We start from the raw sequence: 19,108 nt of genomic DNA, 5'->3' as shown, positions 1-19,108 counted from the left end.
CGTTCAAATACAGGGATGATCTCTCTTTTTGTGACAGCACTGTTTCAGGCTGCTTATTCATTTTGAGAAGCTAAAGGCTCTTAAGTGTACTTCACAAATGGCTCATCCCGTCCAATTCACATTATGTATTTATTTCTACAGAGCACTAATCCTCATAGGTGCACTGATGGCTCACAATCAAGCAAGGCATCCAGCTGACTAATGATGCAAGGTGACAATTAGCAGATAGATAGTGGTGTCACACATTAAAAGAGTGCTTAAGAATATTAACATTAAGAAGTTAAATGGTGTTTGTTGTTTTTGCAAAAAGGAGCTTGATACACTGACCTACATGTGAAGCACTGGTTATAATTTAATTTCAGAGACATATAGAATGGTTGTTGTCATGTATTTCTATCTAAGATAAATGCTTTTTATTTCCATTGATTGTTACATATCTCATTTATTTCAGCTAAAAGAGGATCATCTTTCTTGAACCCATCTCTGGTTGAACTTCAGAGCTTACGTCTTTAATCATCATGTAACGTGAGGTTCAGACTGAAGTTGGGGACAAAAGCTGACGTGACCACTGGTGACTAGCGGGTACGAGCCTTGCGCGCCCTGGATGTGTCTCGCTCTCGTCGTAGCCAGTTGACCCATTCATATGTAAATGAGCCGTCATATATATCGAGCACAAGCCCCCTCGGAGCAGCATTGAGTAGCCCAGTCTTTCTGCAAGCTTTGTTGGCCGCTGGGATCGCCCGGCCATCTGTCCCATTGACGAGCTGTAACGGCTCTTTGGATTACACGCCGACCTCCAACCCAGTTGGTTTCTGGCAGCGCTTGGGTTAAACTTTTAACAACATGGCCCCCATCCGTAACGACACAAACGCAGTGGACGGAGGTGATGACTGCAGTGGCATCAAATCTGACAGAAAGGTGAGAGCTTATGTGGCCACTAAATACCAAGAGGCCTGTTTTGACTCGGCTGATAACTGACAAAGTAACTCTATTGTCGTTACTGTTTTTGGCAGATGAGGAAACCTCTGGTGGAAAAGAAAAGGAGGGCTCGCATCAATGAAAGTTTACAAGAACTCAGAGTTCTCATGGCGGATGCAGACGTAAGTTAGGCTACTATGCATATATTTTAGGCCCCTGCTTTGTGTTGTGTTTCTGCTCAAAACATTACATTGTCTACATCTGTGTTAGTTTAGCTAGCTTGTGTCGCCAGCGCTGGTTACTTACGCTTTTTTTTTCACCCGCTGCAGTTACAATCAAAGATGGAGAATGCCGAAGTGCTGGAGATGACAGTGAAACGGGTGGAGGGCGTCCTGCAGAACCGGGCTCAAGGTATACATTGTTTATCTAGGTTTACTTGACAGTACGCCATTAAACAACTGTTCATTATATATTTAACTTTTCACAAGCAAATATTAACCTAAACTTGACTTACATGGCGTCATTCCGCCGAACAATACAACGTTCATTTATGACGGTTAGCGCATTAATCTCCTAATTAACTGCTGCGGCCACAGGTGCGCGTGTGCATCTTCAACCGCGGCTCAGCCAATCAGAAGGCCAACGGTTGTAACTGTCCGTTGGAAATGTAGCTTAGCTAACTCCTGAGCTAACGCATGTTTTACTTCATCTTTCCACAGAAGTGGATGCCGTAAACCGGGAGGCATGCGAGCGTTTCGCTGCGGGCTACATCCAGTGTATGCACGACGTGCACACTTTCGTGTCCAGCTGCCCGGGAATCGACCCAACAGTAGCCGCGGAGCTGTTGAACCACCTCCTGGAGAGCATGCCCCTCAACGACGAAGAGAGCCTCCGGGCGTTGCTCCCGGACACGGTGGCAGAGTGCCCCGGCAATAACAGCACTTGGTCCCTGTCTGAGGGCATGTACGCGGCTCTAGTGTCCCCGGCCCCCTCCAGCACCTCTACCGACGACCTCTGCTCCGACCTGGATGACACGTACTCGGAGCACAGTCACGTTTCTTCTTCAGAGGAGGCCGACTGCCAGGATGTGTTTGGCTTGCCTTCCTTAGCTTACTCTAAGTCCATGTGGAGACCGTGGTAGATCACGTCAAACAAGATAAATAGCATGTTTATAACTACACTAGATGATTTAATGCGTTGTGTTAGGATGTTTTGTGGGGTAGGCCTCAGCACATGACAATAACACTGCTGAGATGACAACTTTGAAACTTGTTGAAAGGCATCTGAGAAGCTCTTTGTGTATGTAGGGGGGGGGGGGGGGGGGGGGGACTACAATACAGCTAAAAATGTATTTAGTAATTAAATCTGTTTGTCAGAAGTCAGAGACTTGTAGAGTCTTCATTTGGAAGTGTATTGGCCATATATGGGCCTGCCTTCAGTGAAGGGGTAAATGCATATGTAAATATTTACTTGTTGAATATGAATGGTCTGTATAGAAGGTAGCTGTCCCACTAGCAATGTGTTGTTAGTTGTGTGTAAATTATATTGTATTTAGGATGTCTTTAACTTTGTATTTATAAGTGTCCAATGACTTTTTAGTAGGCTACCTCATCTGATTTGCCTAAGTTAAAACTTTTTAATAAATATCTTTTTGGCTTTTAAATTGCATTTGTTCTGATTCTAGGAGAGAAATGCCACATTTCACACACAAGGATCCCACTATACACCCACCCACTGCTGTTTTCAAGATGTTAGTTATTACTCTGCAATAGTGGGCCATTTGAGTGCTCTCTCTCTCTCTCTCCAAGAGCCCTTAGCACATCGTAGGCATTTGTGAGGTGTGAAGTGAGTAATTCACTCACTCCTTATATAGGCCTTGTTGAGTAGTTGACAAATGGGTTTTATAACTCCACTTGACTTCAGCTTTTTTGATGTTAGTTTTAAAATGACATGGCAACAAACAACTTGCCAGTCATGGAACTGGGCTCTTGACTAACTACACCACCACTGTCGGCTTGTCAGTTTCCCAATATATTATACTGTAATGCACTGGATATGGGGCTTTACAAATGTTTACAATTACTAATAATCTATTGTTAAACCCTGTACACACCAGTCCCATACAAATTTGCAGGCTCTTTGAAACCCTGTGTCTGCACCCTCAGACGTGGCCCTGCTGAGGGCCACTGTCAGCTGCTACAACTACAAATGAATAAGAAAAGACAGCATTCCCTGAACTCACTCTTAATCCCTTTCTACTCAGATGGCTCCAAGTGTCATTTCTTACACGTTCTCTTACCCATACTGAGAAGGCTCGTTGGTGAAATGACAAGAAAAAAGATTAATACAGTGAGCATGTGATTACACAGAGCATCTCTATTTAGCATTGCTGGTACTTCACTTGTCTATTTGATGCTTCTTTACACTTCCACGCCACCACATTTCAAGGTGAAATAGAATGCTTTTTCATCAACTACATTTATCTGGCCGCTACAGTTTTCACTTTGCAGATTCTTGAAACAAAACATGATTATTTATTATAAACTGTAAGCAGTCTTGATTCTCTCTACCTTGACCAGCTACAACATTGGCCAACATATTCTTTATCAAAATGTTTCTCCATTTGTTGCTCTACTTATTTCAGAGGGAAATATTGCACTTTTTACTCCACTTCGTTTATAGATATTAATAGTTACTTTCAGTATTTATTTTCTAGGTAGGCCCACAAAACGCTGCTTATAGGTAATGCATCAGCAATACTAATAATAAGCATCCAATAACATAACATATGAGAATATTAACTTTTAAAAAGTGGCCTTTTGCATTATGAGTATGTACACTGTGGCAGGACTAATCGTACTTTTACTTCTAAAACACCACCTGAGCGATCCGAGTTCTTCCACCCACACCACAGATTTCACACAACGTGACTGGATGTATACCTCGATATATACAGTCCGTCAGTCTGCGCGGGGAACAAACCGGATTTGCGGATCTCCAGAGGTGCAAATGACCGCTGCAGGAGGGCACTTTGTTAATTGGGTTCAGGTGTGAACAGTGGAGGGGGGAGAGGGGTCGCTTTGATCCGGCCTGCTGATCCTTGTACCGGAGGATCTGAGTGTCTGCAGAGAAAGACGTCAGATGACATCCCAGCCATTGTTCCAGTGGTCGGCACAGACAGCCATTTGCATTGGGAAGGTGAATGTCACGACTTCAGAATGGAGAAGGCACGTTTTTATTTCAACATTAGGCCTATAATTATCATCTAAAAACGTATTTGTAGTAGCTATAGCCCAATATAAACACTTTAAAAGGTGTATTTTTATTCAGTTCATCTCTAAATAAATGGCTCCCTCCTCACCGTTTGTTAAGCATCGATCTGCAAACAGGCAATCTTTTTCTAAGTCGTTTGTAGAGCACTCATTAACTGGCCATCGGTCCATTAAGAGCTGCAATCCAACAGCTAGTATTTGTCAAATTTAACCTAACATGCGCTGCTCCTCCTGTATGCAAGGTAGAAAGTGTTTCAAGCAGACATTTCACAACACACCTAAACCCACTGTAAATTCGGCATCACTTTATTTTGAGAAAATTAAACAAACGGATCATTTTTTGTAAAAATAAGAAAAAAAAGGTGCATTGTTGTCAGCGTCAGTTCAAATAACAGAAAGACAAATGACAAATTCAGGAAATGTTCCAAGTTGAACACAGTTTCGTCTCCAACGACATCACAGGAGCTTCTTCAAAGTGAAGGAAAGCTCTCCATACAGGCACTTGACATCTGTCTGAGCCGCTTTATACCAGTGCAATAACCCTAAACTTAGACTTCTGAGGTGACCACACAAAACGGTAATGAGCTTCAGACACTTCCACAGGAGGCACTTTTCCATATTTATGAGGGGCAACATCAGGACATTTCAAGTGTTATGTTGCACACTCTTAAAACTGGGGAAACATCAATATTCTCCTCACATTTTATATTAATCATCCACCATAAACAACATACTTCTCCAGTATTTCCAGTCCATGGTGGGATTTGTTCTAACGATCCCATTTTAAAAATAGATTTTACATTAAATATTAATCATCTTGGTCCTGCTGGTTTTTTTAAAGATATTTTTCCATAAATTCATTAAAAACAAAAATGTCTTTATACAGAAACAATTGGTGTATGTAAATATATATATATATATAATATATATATGCTCAGAGTCAAAGGCTGTTACAAACATTCACACACGCATTGAAATGCATTAAATATACTGTTTCTTTAAGTGAGAGGCAAGTTTCACAGCTGCTACTGAAACAAATGCTGCATGGAAATATGCATAAAGAATGAAAACTTACAGCTGCATTAGGTACCGTGACACAGGCAGCTGGAAAAATGGAAATTTGTAATGATAAATTCTCAGAAACAATACAACGTGATGGGTTGCTGGGTAAATGTAGCTTGCTTGCTATCTCACCTGATTGTCCTTTTCTCAGTGCAGTCTCACAAGTGTTTTCACCTCCATCGTGACTAAGGATCAGTAACGTTTGTACTTTGGCATTTAAATTGTATACCTCTACTTCACTTAATCTCAGAGGGAGGTATTTTACTTTTTGCATCGACGGGTATTATTTTTTTTTGTGCTACTTTTACTTGAGTTTGTTTCCAACTGGGGATGGATGAGGCAAAAAGCTCCAGCCATTGGCAGTGAGTCCATGCCTGCTCTCTGCTGTACACAGGAGCAAGTCTGTACTTTGCACTTTCCTTTCAGTGACTAAATGCAACATCAGCAAGTCATTTGGGCAAATACTACAGATGTAAATGAGTCTCACTCATGCCCCCGCCCCCGCCCCCTCCCCCCTCCTTCCAGTGTATCCCACAAAGTGCACTTGTGCGCTAATTCGGTGCTTGATGCCAATGCATGACAGGAGTGACTGAAACGTAACCGCATGCCGACGTAGCTGCTGTAACAGAGGAAATCACGTCCCAAAAATGCTGAATTCATCATTAACTGCAGCAGTTAGAACAACACAGCTTTCTGGCATGTGAACGAAGCAAGCCTCCAGTTGGTTGGTGCACATTTGACCTCTGATGTGCTGCGTGGTGTAAGAGCACATGATGCGTTTCACTCACTGGGCTCGGCTTCTCCTGATCAGTGCAAATGCTGCTCTTTGTTTAGTGCTACACAGAAACAAACAAAATGAACACATGTCGTCACAGTGTCCGGCACTCGTATATTCTCTCTCTATAAGAGTCTTGACTGTTGAGCCAGTTTTTCTTTGAAAGGCCTGTGTGATGCTTCATGGAAAAGTAGGTCCCTCTTCACAGTCGTACAGAACAAGAGGCTGAAGGGTGATGAATGTCACTATAAAAATATAGGGCGGGTTATGTCAGGCTGGTTGTGTCTGAGAGAGCATTAGAGGGTTCCTCTCTGGGCCTCCGCTGGCAGCCGACCTCCCCCGTCTCTGTATCACCGATGTCCAGCTCTGGCTGATCCTCCGCCGCCGCCGCTGCTGCTGCTGCTGCTTCCCCTGAGGCGGCGTCACAACAGGAGCACGCCTGAGCAGGACAGACAAAATGAGAAGGTGAGCGGTGACCCAGAAAAATGTTTGCGACTATTTATGTTTTTTTTAAAGAAATATCTCAAGCCAAAACAACAACAAATATATAAATATAATCCAAACACACAACAGATGAACTCTGACCAGCATATGAACAACAGTAATAATATCCTTCTACCTTGATGTCTATCGCCTTGGGCAGACCTCCCTTCTTTATCCAGGGGTGGACCGCCATCAGCTCCTTCTTCTGCTCCTCTGAAAAGCGAGGCTGATTCTTCTGCAGCAGCCTCAGCTGCTCTTGGTCCTCTCTGAGCACTCTTTGGATATCACTGCAGACACAGCAAACACAAACACATTCAATACTCGACCCAACAGATGAACCTTTATGAAGGGTTGGGTTTGCAAATAAGAGAGTTGGATGGTTTATTATTAATGCTGGAGAATCACGAAGGGTGAAAACAACAATACTCCGATTTGTGGATCGATCTGCAGCTATTAAATTCACTGAAACCTTTTGATAACCATCTACGTGCAAGTTCACAGTCTAATGGAATATCAGACACCTCTTATCTAGTGACTGTGTTAATGTAAGGATTCCATCTAGTGGTCAAAAACGGGTCCTGCAACAATCGTGCTTAGCGTTTCTCATTCTGCGTTTTCCTTCCTTCACAAATGAGGTAATGCAACTGCTAAGGAATACCAGCAGACTAACAACACATGCTAAAGAACCACTTACACAGGACAAACCCGAGTGCAAATGAAGGAGCAGGACTAACAGACTTTCTAGCGACTCCACATTGAGATGCGTGTGCAGCCATGAAACAGACAACAGCTCTGAGGAGAGCTATAGTGAGAGGAGTTACGTGTATCTAGTGACTGACATTGCATATTTGTCAAATTAAAATGACCGCCACCTGTAGAGTTTTAAGCTCTTTAGTCCTGTGAGGAGGAAATCCGACCTGGTCAGAGCACGACATTTTAATAACTCTTGAGAAGGATTTTGAGAGAAACGTGTGAGGATAAGAGCTGGATCAAGTTACTTTTCATCGTTTTTATTGCCCTACAACAAGTCGTGGTATTTTTCTAAATGCAGACAATGTCCACAGATAAGCCATCATCACACCTTTCAGATGTTTTCTGTCTCCTGGCTGCACACACACATCTTCTATTGTCTGTAAACAGGAAACTGGTCTATTAATGAGGATTAGAGTTTGTCTGGATGCAGGCTTTCCCTTATCCTTCCATAACAAACAAACAGAAGGTTGGTAAACTATCAAACAGCAGTTCCTTTACAGGGCATCTCTCCTACTCCTCCATGGCTACGCCCCCGTCCTCCTACTCACCGCGATGGCAACTCATAGGTCATCATGATCTTGTCATCTGTGTTGGCAGTGAGCAGCCACAGCGGGTCCTGCAGTAGTAAGTGATCTCTCTGGTCCATCTCCACAGGCCTTGCCTCGCTGCCGCTCAAGTGACCTTTGACCTTCTTGCTGTTCTGGGAGGAGTCCACGCTGCCAAAGTATTGGCTACTGTTGTTGCTTCCTGAAACACCCAAATAGCACAGAATAAATATTTTTGAAACAAATACTTTAACTATGCTGATGTAACACATTTTTCTAAACGTGTGCTTACATTTGTAAATCTTGTGATACGGGCTGTATATTAATAAACCTAGGACTATATAGATGAGCTAAAAGTCCAAATAGGGTCAGAACTTATCACTATTAATTAAATACTAAAATTAGAGCAAAGCTGATTGTTTTCTTGTTGCTACTTGTATTCAGTTTTTCCCCCCTCATTCATCTATAAGATTGAAACTTAGGTGCACACCTGTTCCACTGCCGGAGGTCCCACTGGCTGACGTCCTGCTTTGAGATGTCCTGCTGTTGGACGTCCCGCTGGCTGAAGTTCCGCAACCGTTGGACCCTGAGCCAATGGACCCAGAGGTGGCTGAGCCGGTACCCGAGCAGGAGTCCTCGTGGAGAATAATGTCCAACATGCCGCTGGACAAAGAGTTTGCGTCACTGTTGTTCCCGTCGCCACGTGAACTCGCCTGCAAAAAGACAAACATAAAAGCGACACTATGAAAGAGGAGCTTGACTTCATAGCTTTGACCAGCAGACTGTAGAATTTCCTCCATCTCCCGCATCTTTACGATACAGGCATGTGCCGTATCTTTGGCTGTGTTAGATGTTCATTGTAATGGTCAAGCTTGGTTTGGTTCTGGCATGCAAAAAGCAAAGACTATGTATGTGCAGTCATACATATATTACTATGTACTACAATGAGTTTTCGGTGTAACATTTGTAGACATTTTTAAGTAATTCAATACATCCCTTGTTTTTCACAACGTCAGATTATGTCTTCTTAAAGCTTTTCAGTTTCATGGTTTAGTTCAAATCAATATCACTGCAAGAACACTGCAAGATTAAAAATGCTAATCACAAGTCATTAAAAAGGAGAACGGAGAAACTGTTACAGTTATAATTGACATATGGAATCGGGGAGGAATGGGATTGGAGAAGTGTGGAGGTTTTCTGATGATTTGCCTACCTCTTTGCTGCAAGCCCTCAGCCTAGAGCACACTTTATCCCAAGACAAACGCTCACGGACGCAGGGAGAGCCCTCGCGGTACAAGGGTCCAGGCGGACGAAGGAGAATGATCGCCGGCTAAAAGGGTGTAAGGGATAATAATATCATGTGTTAACACCCTGGGCCACATTTCATCTGAGGAGTCCAGACTGACTTGACTTTAAACATGGCAGACTACCAACGGGGGTTTAAACAACCCACATTGATAAAGTTTAGCGAGGCATTGAAATTTGAAATCCTGACAGTTTGAGAATGTTACAGGCGCTTACCTGCTTCAGCTCTCTCTCCATGGCTTGGCTGCCATTTGCTCCTTTCTCCCTTTCAGCGGCGTTATTCCCTTGTCCTCCAGAAGTGAGCACTGTGCTGTCCTGTCGGTCCACAGACAGCTCCAGCTCCAGCAGGTTGAGGGGTGAGCTGCAGCAGGACTGGAAGAGGGGTGGGGACACCGGGCCTCCCCCTCCTCCAAACTGGGGCGTAGAGGAGCGAGACTGGCCCTCCACCACGGGGGCCTTTGAGGTTTCCGAGGATGGAGGGAAGTAGAACGACGGGGCCATGTAGCCTGCTTGGAAGCCAAAGTGGTTTTGTGAGTTGAACTGGTTCTGAACACTGAAGGGGGGTGGAGACATGAAGGGGCCCTGTCCTGGAAAGGCAGCCTGGCCAAACGGTTGCAGCTGGGTGGGGAAGCCACCAGTCGCTGCGTGGTACACTGGCTGTGGAGGAGGCAGTCCGGGGGCCATCGGAGAGAAGGGCATGGGCAACATCAGAGCCACAATGGGGGCGACCATCGGGGTGGTGTAGGGAGCAGGATGAACGGGTGGGGCACAGTGAGGGGCCTGGGTGCCCTGACTGTCCCCAAAGCCCTGTAGAGTGGCGTCTGCGCGGGGAGCCAAGGGACTGGCTCTGGGGTAAACCTGTAGGGGGTAGCCTGGCATCGCGGAGGGGTAGGCCATGGGAAAGGTCGACTGTGAGGAGTCAGAGCGAGACCAAGAGGTTGGGTTAAGGCCGTGGTTTCGAAGAGGAGGCCGCACGTGTTGCTGCCTGTGATGGGACACCGTGCTGTCCGAGGAGTCCATCTTCCTCGCTCGCTTCGACTTGGTCTTCTTATTCCGTGTGCCTCGCCGCGCACTGGGCTCTACAGTCGGTCCGCCCTGCTTGGAGGATCGAGCAGCAAGTACAGCTAGAGGTTGGAGAGGATAAAAAAAAGATTATTATTATTATACTATATTATGAGTACAGATAGGAGCTACAAACATAACACCCAAGTTGTAATAAACTGGTATTATCCTTTAAAGGCTTTTGATATGATGTGTCAGTGTGGTGGTCGTAGGTACCGTCGCTGGCGATCTGTTCCCTCTGACGCTCCAGGTACTGAGAGCAGTTTTCTTTGAGCGCCGTGAGTCCTCGTAGCTCCCTGAGGCGATACAGAAAGGTCTGCTCCTCCTTCTGCGTATGGGCTGCCAAAACCTGCTTGGTCAAGCCCAATTTCTTGTAGGACTCCCTCTCCTGACTAGGAGGTGAAACAAGTGAAAGAGGAGCCCTGGAGCCCTGGTTGGACTCTACCGTCTCTCCTGTTCCTGGGACATCCTCTATGATCTCTGTATGTCAGAGGGTGACAGCGGAGAAAGACTTTAACATACTCTAAAGCAATGAAAAATGGAGTCTAATGCAACACAACTGTTTAGCATTTGCAGTGACAATGACGATAACAACAGCGGTGTTGATCAAGCATTGTAGCGGCCTTAACAGGGACCTATGAAAAAACACCCTGGGAACCCCATTTCAGGGCCACAGATAATATTCACTTACATACTTCCATCACAGGGTAGATCATTTGGCCTCGAGTCCGGCTCACTCACTGGTTACAATGATTACTACGGTGGCTATTGAAATATATTTGTGCTAAATTTACAACAATTTGCACAGATTTTCTTTTTTTTTTTTCCTGTTCTTCATTGTGGACAATATTAAATGATCCAGTGAGGTTCAAAGTTGTGGAACAATGCAACATTATATATTGCAAGGTGGTGAATTACTGTTTATATACACTTTATAACACAGGGGCCATTGAACAAGCAGCTTCCATGGCGCTCACTAGTTTGCTGATGCTCGCTGCAACATGTCAGCCGATGAGTACGCAGCTGTTGGCCTGTGGTATTGAGATAAAGCACTATATTACCTCTAGATTAACATTGGGTTTGCCAATTCTTTCCATTTTCATCACATTTGTACTTAATACTGTATTTTTTGTTAACATTGAGACGGAACACTAGATTAGCATTGCTATCCTTTATTCTGATTGTTAGGATAGCAACTGAACTGTTTCACAATTTTTTTTATTAAATTGAGAAAAAACCCGTATCACCACCACTGCTGTTATTTTGGACGGGACCCAATCACCTTGCGAACATTGAGCAGAACTAAAAAAAATGGACATAGTGTGAAGAACTTTTCTGTGTTTGAGATACAAGCTGCCAAGCATCCACTGATAACACACACATACACACACACACACACATAGAAAGACATAAAGTTGGATTTACAGTGCTGTGAAAAACCATTTGCACCGGCCTGATTTCTTCCGTGTCTGCATATTTGTCACACTGAGTGGTTTCAGATCTACAAAAAGTAGCTGATTGACCTAATGCAGTTATTGCACCTAATTGTGTTTCAAATGAGTGATCGGTTTTTTGGATAAATTTGGTGCTGTTGCTGTTTTAAAGAATGTTAGAAGATCTGATATCTTTGTATGATAAATACGCAACAATAGAAGAAATCAGGTAGGAAGCAAAGACTTTTTTACGGCACTGTACCTGACTCCGGTTGAGGTTTCTTGTCCCCAACATGCACTATGGTGCTACTGTAGCTACACTGGCTGGTTATGGACACCACGCTTTCTGGTTTGTTAGGTACAGGCAGGGGCAGAGAAGTGCCCCCCACTGCTGTGGCCGCGTCACTGGACTTTTTGTTTCGATCATCCAAAGCGGAGAGAGCAGACTGAGTCTTCAACAAGGCTGGTTCTGCCAAAGAGACCAGAGAACAAGAGATACTGACAAGGAACTGGCATTGTAGAATCTGAGAGAGAAGTTTAAAAGGAAAGGCCGTAGCTTTGTATGATAAGATGACAATAAGTGTCTGCTATCGTATCTTGGTAGTGCGGACACGTACCTTGAGGCACCAGCGTGCTGTTAGGTCCTTTCTGTTTGTCCTCATCCGAGTTGGAGGACGTGGTGTTCGAGGAAGACTGGCACTTCCTCTTCATTGTGATGGGAACATTACAGCTCTCCAAGTACCTGCAGTAATCATAACAACACACCATCAATTACAGTAAAGCTATCTGCAAGAGTAGGTAATATCATTTTTGGTCTACGACATTATTAAAGTGGATTACTTATGACATTTAAGAGTACAAGGCTCGGTATGAACTGTATCCTACACAGGATTTTTCAAAACCATGTCTTTATCTCTGTACCTGACAACACTGTCCAGACAGCTGATCTGTTGGTAGGAGTAGGCGGTCTGATCATTGAAGGCCGTCTCCTCCTGGGAAGAGGACCTGCTCTCCTCCATATTGATATTGGCCCCGGTCTCCTTACAGTTGAGGGGAGCTGCTGAGTCTTTGGACCGCACCACCGCCGTGCTCTTCTGTACGGACTCTGCTGGAGAAGGGCCAGGAGTTAGGGGCTACTCCAGGAGGTGGTCAGTTTCACAACAAATATGACATTTTCCCCAAAAACATTTCTTTACTGCGTCTTGCTCTCAACTATTTAAAAACAAATATGCAGGTAGTTGTCAGCTGGACTTACTGCCATTGCTTTTCTTGATGTCATGTTTGGTTGTTTGATGCTCCTGGCTCTTCTGAAGATGTACTCCTTTACAGATTTCATGAAACGTTCGCTGTGAATCAGACACAAGACTCTGATTAAAATGATGTTTTGTGGGACAATCCTAAAATACAGTCATATAGAATAAATGGGACCAAACTCAACGTGGGTAAATTAACATGGCTTAAGTGGATTTATCCTGCTGTTCAGGCTAAGAACAGTCAGGTCGGGTTGGTTCTTGTGTTTAAGTTCAACAACCCAGCATCTTTTATTGCCATATCACCCTGCAGTGATGCAGAACCACATGGGCTGGAATACATCGCACTATTACTTAAGCTTTACTCACCGGTCTGGCTTTGCCGCTCACTTCCTCCTCCTCCTCCTCCTCCTCCTCTTGTCGGATCTTGGTTCCGCTGCCGTTGTTAAGGCTCTCGCTAGAGGCGCTCATGCCCACAAGATCATTTCTGTTCAGACTACCGTAGCCACTGGAGCCACTGTTATGGACCGGCTGATCACAGATATAGAAAGGTAAGACAGATGAAAGACATTTTGGAAGTAAGATGTTGCTCTAATCCCTCAGCTGTATATATATTAGCACTTGCATCTCTTCTATCGCTTAAATAAAACCACCTCTTCTTCTATAATCAGTACTATGTGTCCTTCATTTGCATACGTCTTTATCCCGTCTCACCTGTAGCAGGAGCCGATGGATCTGCTCAGTAATCTCCTGGATGTCAGACTCCATGGTCTTCATCTCACGGACAGCGGACACCGGGCCCACAAAAACGTCTTCATTCACAGGACCCCTGGTCAACAAAAAGCACATCAGCAAATCAAGATCAAGATCAAACAGCCCCATAAATCATAAATGTCTTTCTACGAAACACTGGGAAATTCAAAGAGTGGCTTATTGACAGCTGTGACAGACGGCACATCGGCAAGACAGTGACACTCACATGCGCACTTTGTGTCTTCCGATAACGAAGGAGACTTTGCGACTCCAGGGGTTGACGAAACTGGACCAGCTGGTGTCAAGAATGACGCATTCTCCATTTCGCGCACAGAACCGGATGGACGAGTGGTCAAACGGTTGTCCTGCGAATTGAAGAACTGCAGAGAAAGCCAAAATATCAGAGTCAGAATCATGATGGGGACAGATTTCTGGTGCGGACACCCGGGAATTCTGAAATCTATTAAATTCTGTAGACTCACTCTTTTTGTGAATGGCCAACATAATCGGTCGGTCACTGGGATGAATGTGGAGGAGGATCGGTGTTCCAATCAGGTCCTGGGGGAGGTACCCGAGGAGAGGAACCGCCCTGATACGCACAAAACACAACCCTCTGTTAGTTGGCGAGTAATTGCATAAATTCTCTTATCCTCTGATAGTTGAGTGTTTTGTGCTCGAATACTAATAATAAAAACATCCCACAATGGCTTACCTCTCATCTACATCCTGAAACACACAACTCGGAGTGTGTGTGGTGGTGAAGATGCGTTTGTCTGTTGGAATTCTGGGCGCTTTAAGAAAGAGAAAAGATTGTATTTATTAATGTCTCTTCTATCTCAAATAGATCTGGGACTTGTTTAGAAAGCTTTAAAAAAAGAAACCAAAATGCTTTGACGGAACAGAATTGTCTACTTCAGATTAACAATACTTTTCCCAGCTCTGAATAACTTGACCAAATCTGACTTTTTTTCTATATGCATTTAGTTGATTATAGAGAAAAGTGTAGTGAAAGAAAAGCATGACACAAAGATGAACTCCAACGGCAAATTCACACAGTGTCAAACTGACAGAGGACCACCGTCAAACAAACATGAGTTGTTCTCACCATCATAACCAGAGTGAACTCTCTCAGCCAGCAGGAGGCAGCAGAACTGGTCTTCCGCATGCACCGTGTCTTGGACCTTCATCCGGTAGGGTGTCATGCGGAATGGATAGTACTGCAGATCGCCCTTGCACTCCTTACCGCTTCTAGAAATGAGTTAGAAGAAAAGATGAGTTAAAATTAAAGCTACAAGCAGCTGCGGACGGGTACTGCCAGTTATTTTTCTTCCTCCGTTCATCAGGGTCTCACCGACCCCAGGTCAGTGCTAAGGCCCTTTTGAAGATGTGTATCTTCAAACGAAGTACAAGTTTTCACAAATAACGCCTGTCCAGGTTCACAAGGGGGCAGTGTTTGTTTCCCTCCATATCTGTATACAATTAATGACAGCGGTGCGTGTTCATTCTATTGTTTCTGTCCTTCAGAGTTTGAGACCTAAAGTGTAATGATTTCTTCTTTCATCTTTTCATCAAAATGAGAACTTGGTTGAAGGTTTGGTTTGAGGAAAAAACGAGTGAATGGAAAGTCCTAACAAGTGCAGTAAGGTGTGCGTGTGTCTGTCTGTCTGCCTGTATGTATAACATTGGCCTGGAAAAAGAATCGTATTCACAGTCCACAAGCGTATGATGTCATTAACTAATTGAAAAACATCGAGAGTGGAATGAAAGTATGAATAAAAACTACAACACAGGTTCAAGCAGCAGATGGCCCGACGCCGGGTTTGAAGAACCAACACAAACCCACCTGATACGACAGAAGAAGGACTTCTCCTGCATGCAGTCAGGCGGCGATGACTCTGAAACGGGGAAATAATTAACGTTTTAATTAAAAAACAACATGATCCAGCTGAATGCTACTCGGGGGCTTGGCTCCAGCAGGTGATGAAGATTAATTCCATCAAAAATACATCATTGAGGAGCGCAGCTCTGCACTTAAATGCAATGAATTTAAACAGAGTTGATGCTAAAGTTGATGTGCAAGCCAAAATATTTCCAGGCATATGGGGACCAAATCATTAAGTCATCATTGACATCTTTCATTTTAGCACGAGACAGCTCAGCCTGCTTGGTTGAGAGGGGGCAAACATCATCAGCTTTATGAATAGTTGAGGTCAACTTAACCCACCGCGTTGATGGCAGCTTGTGCTTGTCACCACGCAGACTGACTATTCAGAGATCTTATTAACAGTCATTGTGTATTATCTAGAGCTTTTTATTGGCACTGCGTCGGCAGAGAGCTGCCTATAGTCGTTACATATTTACCTGCTCCAGTGCACATGCTCCAGGAGGGCAGCCGGTACGGCGTTGTGAAGCTGTAGAACACACTAACATCCTGCGGCGTCAAGAACTCCACAAACTTGCTGTTCTTGAACACTTCTCTTTTGCAGTTGAGGATGGAGGCAGCCTGATCAGAAATGTAGACAATCCTTCCGGTGATGAGAGAAACTGCGACTGCAAAAATGTCCTGTTGAGGAAATCCAAATGGGGGAGAAAACTTATACCCAACTGCTCAAATCAATTGAAGGATTTATGTTCACAAACATTACACCAGTATATGCATCTAAATATTAGTTTTAGCTTGAAGATACTTCAGTGACTCACGTTGTTTTTGAGGGTGTATTCAGAGGTAATGCTGTCTATCTCCTCGATCGTATAAGAGGAAACATCCAGGCTTGAAGGTTGACTGTCATTGGTCATCAGCAGCTGGTAATATTCCTCATTGGCTGCAACACACAGATAGGGATTTTAATAAAGCTTGATCACAGCAAAATATACAAAACAGAATAGATGGTATGTGGAAACCGGTATTTTGCTGAAAGCAACATGAACCTGGGTAAGGAGTTCAACAAAAAGATGATCTCTTTAGAGTGAAGTCATGTTTTTATGATTACAAATGTCTCAATGCTACGCTAAAATGCGTCATAATCTGTACACCCAAACTGTCGGTACTGTTGAACCTCTACCCGCCCACTTCCATCTGTAACCACTTAAGCAGGGTAGAATTAAGCCTTTACAGACCATTACCCATAGATCTGCCTAGACAATGTTCCCTCCCACGCAAAGTCACGTCTTTATTTCTTTCTTGGATCTCATTTAGCTACTATACGCTTCCTGATTTCCAAAGAACAGAAAAGAGATTCTTTGTTATAGCTTAATAACAGTTCCTTTCATGGAACAGACCATAAAGAGAAGCCACAAACAGAGACACATGAATGCACTTTACCTTCCACTTGTTTGACGCAGCGCAGCGCGTACTTGAGGGTGTTCAAGGTGGAGGACTTGCTGTTGTGTCTCTTCTCAGCGGACAGGTGATGCTTCAGCTCTTTCAGAGTTTTGATCATCTCCTTCTGGGTCTTGGCTTTGGCAGACTCCTGACTACTGCAAGATGCACAATCACACGCGCACGCACAGCGGCGAGTCAGATACTGCAGTCACATATTCCCTCAAGAGGAGATTTTTAAAAAGCTAAATCACAGAGAATGTGCAACATATTTGAATGTTTTCAGTGTTACAGCGGTGGTCGGTGCACTAACCTGCAGCCGCTGGTTGAAGGGTTGTCCTGCTCTGAGCTCAGCAGGCTGAAGGCGTTTGAGCTGCTGGGAGGAGACGGACTGTGAGAGTTCGAGCTGTGGGGAAGAGAAGAACAATTCAACATTTTGCAGCTGAAAAATATTACTTTAATCACCCTCGAAGACAGACACAGACAGAGAGGGAGAGACTCGCAACTAATCTACTGATTTCAACTCCTCCCTCACTAAATCAAAACTGGGACAGTCGTCTGTTCACTGAGGCCTTGGCTCACCTATCTAGGGACATTAGTGAACGCCGACAGCTCTTAGCTGCATTCATTATGTCCAAACTGCGGTGATGGAAGGTTAAGTGGATGCCTAAAAGACGTCAGCCTATATATGGATATGTCAAGGTTAACTACGAGGGATGAGAAGTGAAATCCAGCATAATTTGCAGCTATCGGTCAGTTTAATCCTAAAAAAAGGAATGGGAAAACAACCACCACTGACCTCTTGTTGCTTTCAGAAGATTCCAGCAGTGCCGAGTCTTTACTGGTGCCATTGGAGCTGACCACGGACTCGTAGCCGTGGCTCTCATTGCCACGACTCTGGTTGCCGTGGCTTTCGTTGCTGTGCGATTCGGTTCCGCTCCCGCTGGACCCGCTGCTCTTCATCTCCACGTCCTCCTCCGGGAGCGATCGGGAGCGGGCGTTCTTGCGATGCTTGTGCGACGAGGCGGGAGGGTCCTGACCGCTGCTGTCGCTGCCCTCAGAGCGGAGGCCTAAGTCAGCCCCACCTTGGCTGTAGCCGCCCATCCGGTGGAGCTGTGCCATGGAGCTGCACCCCGAGGCCCCCCTTGGCATGGAGCTGCAGGAGTCTACATCCTGGTCCTCCAGCACCGCGAAGCGATAGGGCTTGGAGTCTGAATCTTGCGACATCATGAGGAGGACTGCTGGCCGTGGGCTTGTTCAAGGTTAGTTGTAATTAGATGATGAAAGAACGCTATCAGACCATTTTCACAAGGCTGAGGCCGGAGAGAATGAAAGAGGTCACGGATTGATCTGTTGAGGGAAGATTATACGTGTTAGTAATGAAGGAACCATTGTGCATTGAAAGTTATGCATGGTTTAAATATGGTGGACTCCTATGACTGCAACAGATAATTACGGTAGTTTGTGTTCAAGTGAAAATAAAACAATAATAATTTTAGCATTTTAATGCCAAACTGACATGACCTGAAAGAGGCTGTCTAGACAACATGGAACACAATACAAACTTTATATTATGCTTTTGAAAATGATCGGCATATACATCATTTGTATGAAATTAGTCAAAATATCCCCAAAACACTGGCATGGTTTTTCAACACAAGGACGTAGTAATTCATTCGCGTCCACAAATTCAAAAAGATATTTTCAAAACAAATCAACGCTTCTTTGAAAAAGGCGTCTTTTGTCTGGTGTGATATCAAAACTCACAGCAGGGTTTAACCCCTGACCCCTGAAGAGCCCTGCAGGTGAGTCTCTGATGTACAGTCAAAATGCTCACTTTGTAGAGACAGCGTGGCCTTTAAGAACAGTGGGGCTGTCCCATCTGAGCCCTCCAACCCTTTCAAAGGTGCATCCACTTGAAACACTAGACAGCGTTGATCTGAATGCCACCATAGGTTGCTGCAGCATCTGAGAGACAAAGTCAAATCTATCTGGCAAAAAACATATTGTTTTTTTTAAAGATTTGAATCAGGGTTGGAAGCAAAATGTTGATAACGTTTGGTCAAGGTCTAGCCAAGGCTGCAGTGGTGAATTCAGCTTTCCTAAAGGAGAGAGCCTGTGAGAGATTTCCTAATATTTATATAATATTTTAATTACAGTGTGCAGTCACCATCTTAT

At 44.3% G+C, this 19,108-nt stretch overlaps 2 protein-coding genes across 2 annotated transcripts; one reads left to right on the top strand and one right to left on the bottom strand.

Annotated features, from left to right (window-relative positions):
- Window positions 1-643: 643 nt before the first annotated feature.
- Window positions 644-2,581, top strand: hes6 (hes family bHLH transcription factor 6). The gene is made up of 4 exons (XM_079172769.1): window positions 644-918; window positions 1,014-1,100; window positions 1,248-1,329; window positions 1,638-2,581. Exons 1-4 carry the CDS (start codon window positions 844-846, stop codon window positions 2,057-2,059), a joined length of 666 nt encoding a protein of 221 aa, XP_079028895.1. The 5' UTR covers window positions 644-843; the 3' UTR covers window positions 2,060-2,581.
- Window positions 2,582-6,199: 3,618 nt separating this feature from the next.
- Window positions 6,200-18,157, bottom strand: per2 (period circadian clock 2; the record flags this gene model as incomplete). The annotated part of the gene is made up of 23 exons (XM_079172760.1): window positions 6,200-6,466; window positions 6,647-6,797; window positions 7,812-8,010; window positions 8,299-8,521; window positions 9,022-9,138; window positions 9,330-10,237; window positions 10,392-10,655; window positions 11,871-12,077; window positions 12,226-12,350; window positions 12,530-12,716; window positions 12,864-12,954; window positions 13,228-13,389; window positions 13,573-13,687; window positions 13,838-13,991; window positions 14,094-14,200; window positions 14,324-14,402; window positions 14,717-14,859; window positions 15,455-15,506; window positions 15,973-16,174; window positions 16,312-16,433; window positions 16,934-17,088; window positions 17,244-17,336; window positions 17,730-18,157. The coding sequence occupies 23 exons, from the start codon at window positions 18,155-18,157 to the stop codon at window positions 6,293-6,295; spliced, it is 4,458 nt and encodes a 1,485-aa protein (XP_079028886.1). The 3' UTR covers window positions 6,200-6,292.
- Between the last annotated feature and the right edge of the window lie 951 nt (window positions 18,158-19,108).

The sequence above is a fragment of the Pholis gunnellus genome (assembly GCF_910591455.1).
Source record: "Pholis gunnellus genome assembly, chromosome: 14".
Classification (NCBI taxonomy): Eukaryota; Metazoa; Chordata; class Actinopteri; order Perciformes; family Pholidae; genus Pholis; species Pholis gunnellus.
Note: the sequence above shows the minus strand (reverse complement) of the source record. Positions and strands in the feature narration are given on the sequence as shown.

What these genes read in the sequence shown, in the direction of transcription:
- hes6 (XM_079172769.1), top strand. Translation starts at nt 844, where the DNA reads ATGGCCCCCATCCGTAACGACACAAACGCAGTGGACGGAGGTGATGAC. An exon ending in GCATCAAATCTGACAGAAAG is followed by an intron (nt 919 to 1,013) that starts GTGAGAGCTTAT and finishes TGTTTTTGGCAG; the next exon opens with ATGAGGAAACCTCTGGTGGA. An exon ending in TTCTCATGGCGGATGCAGAC is followed by an intron (nt 1,101 to 1,247) that starts GTAAGTTAGGCT and finishes CACCCGCTGCAG; the next exon opens with TTACAATCAAAGATGGAGAA.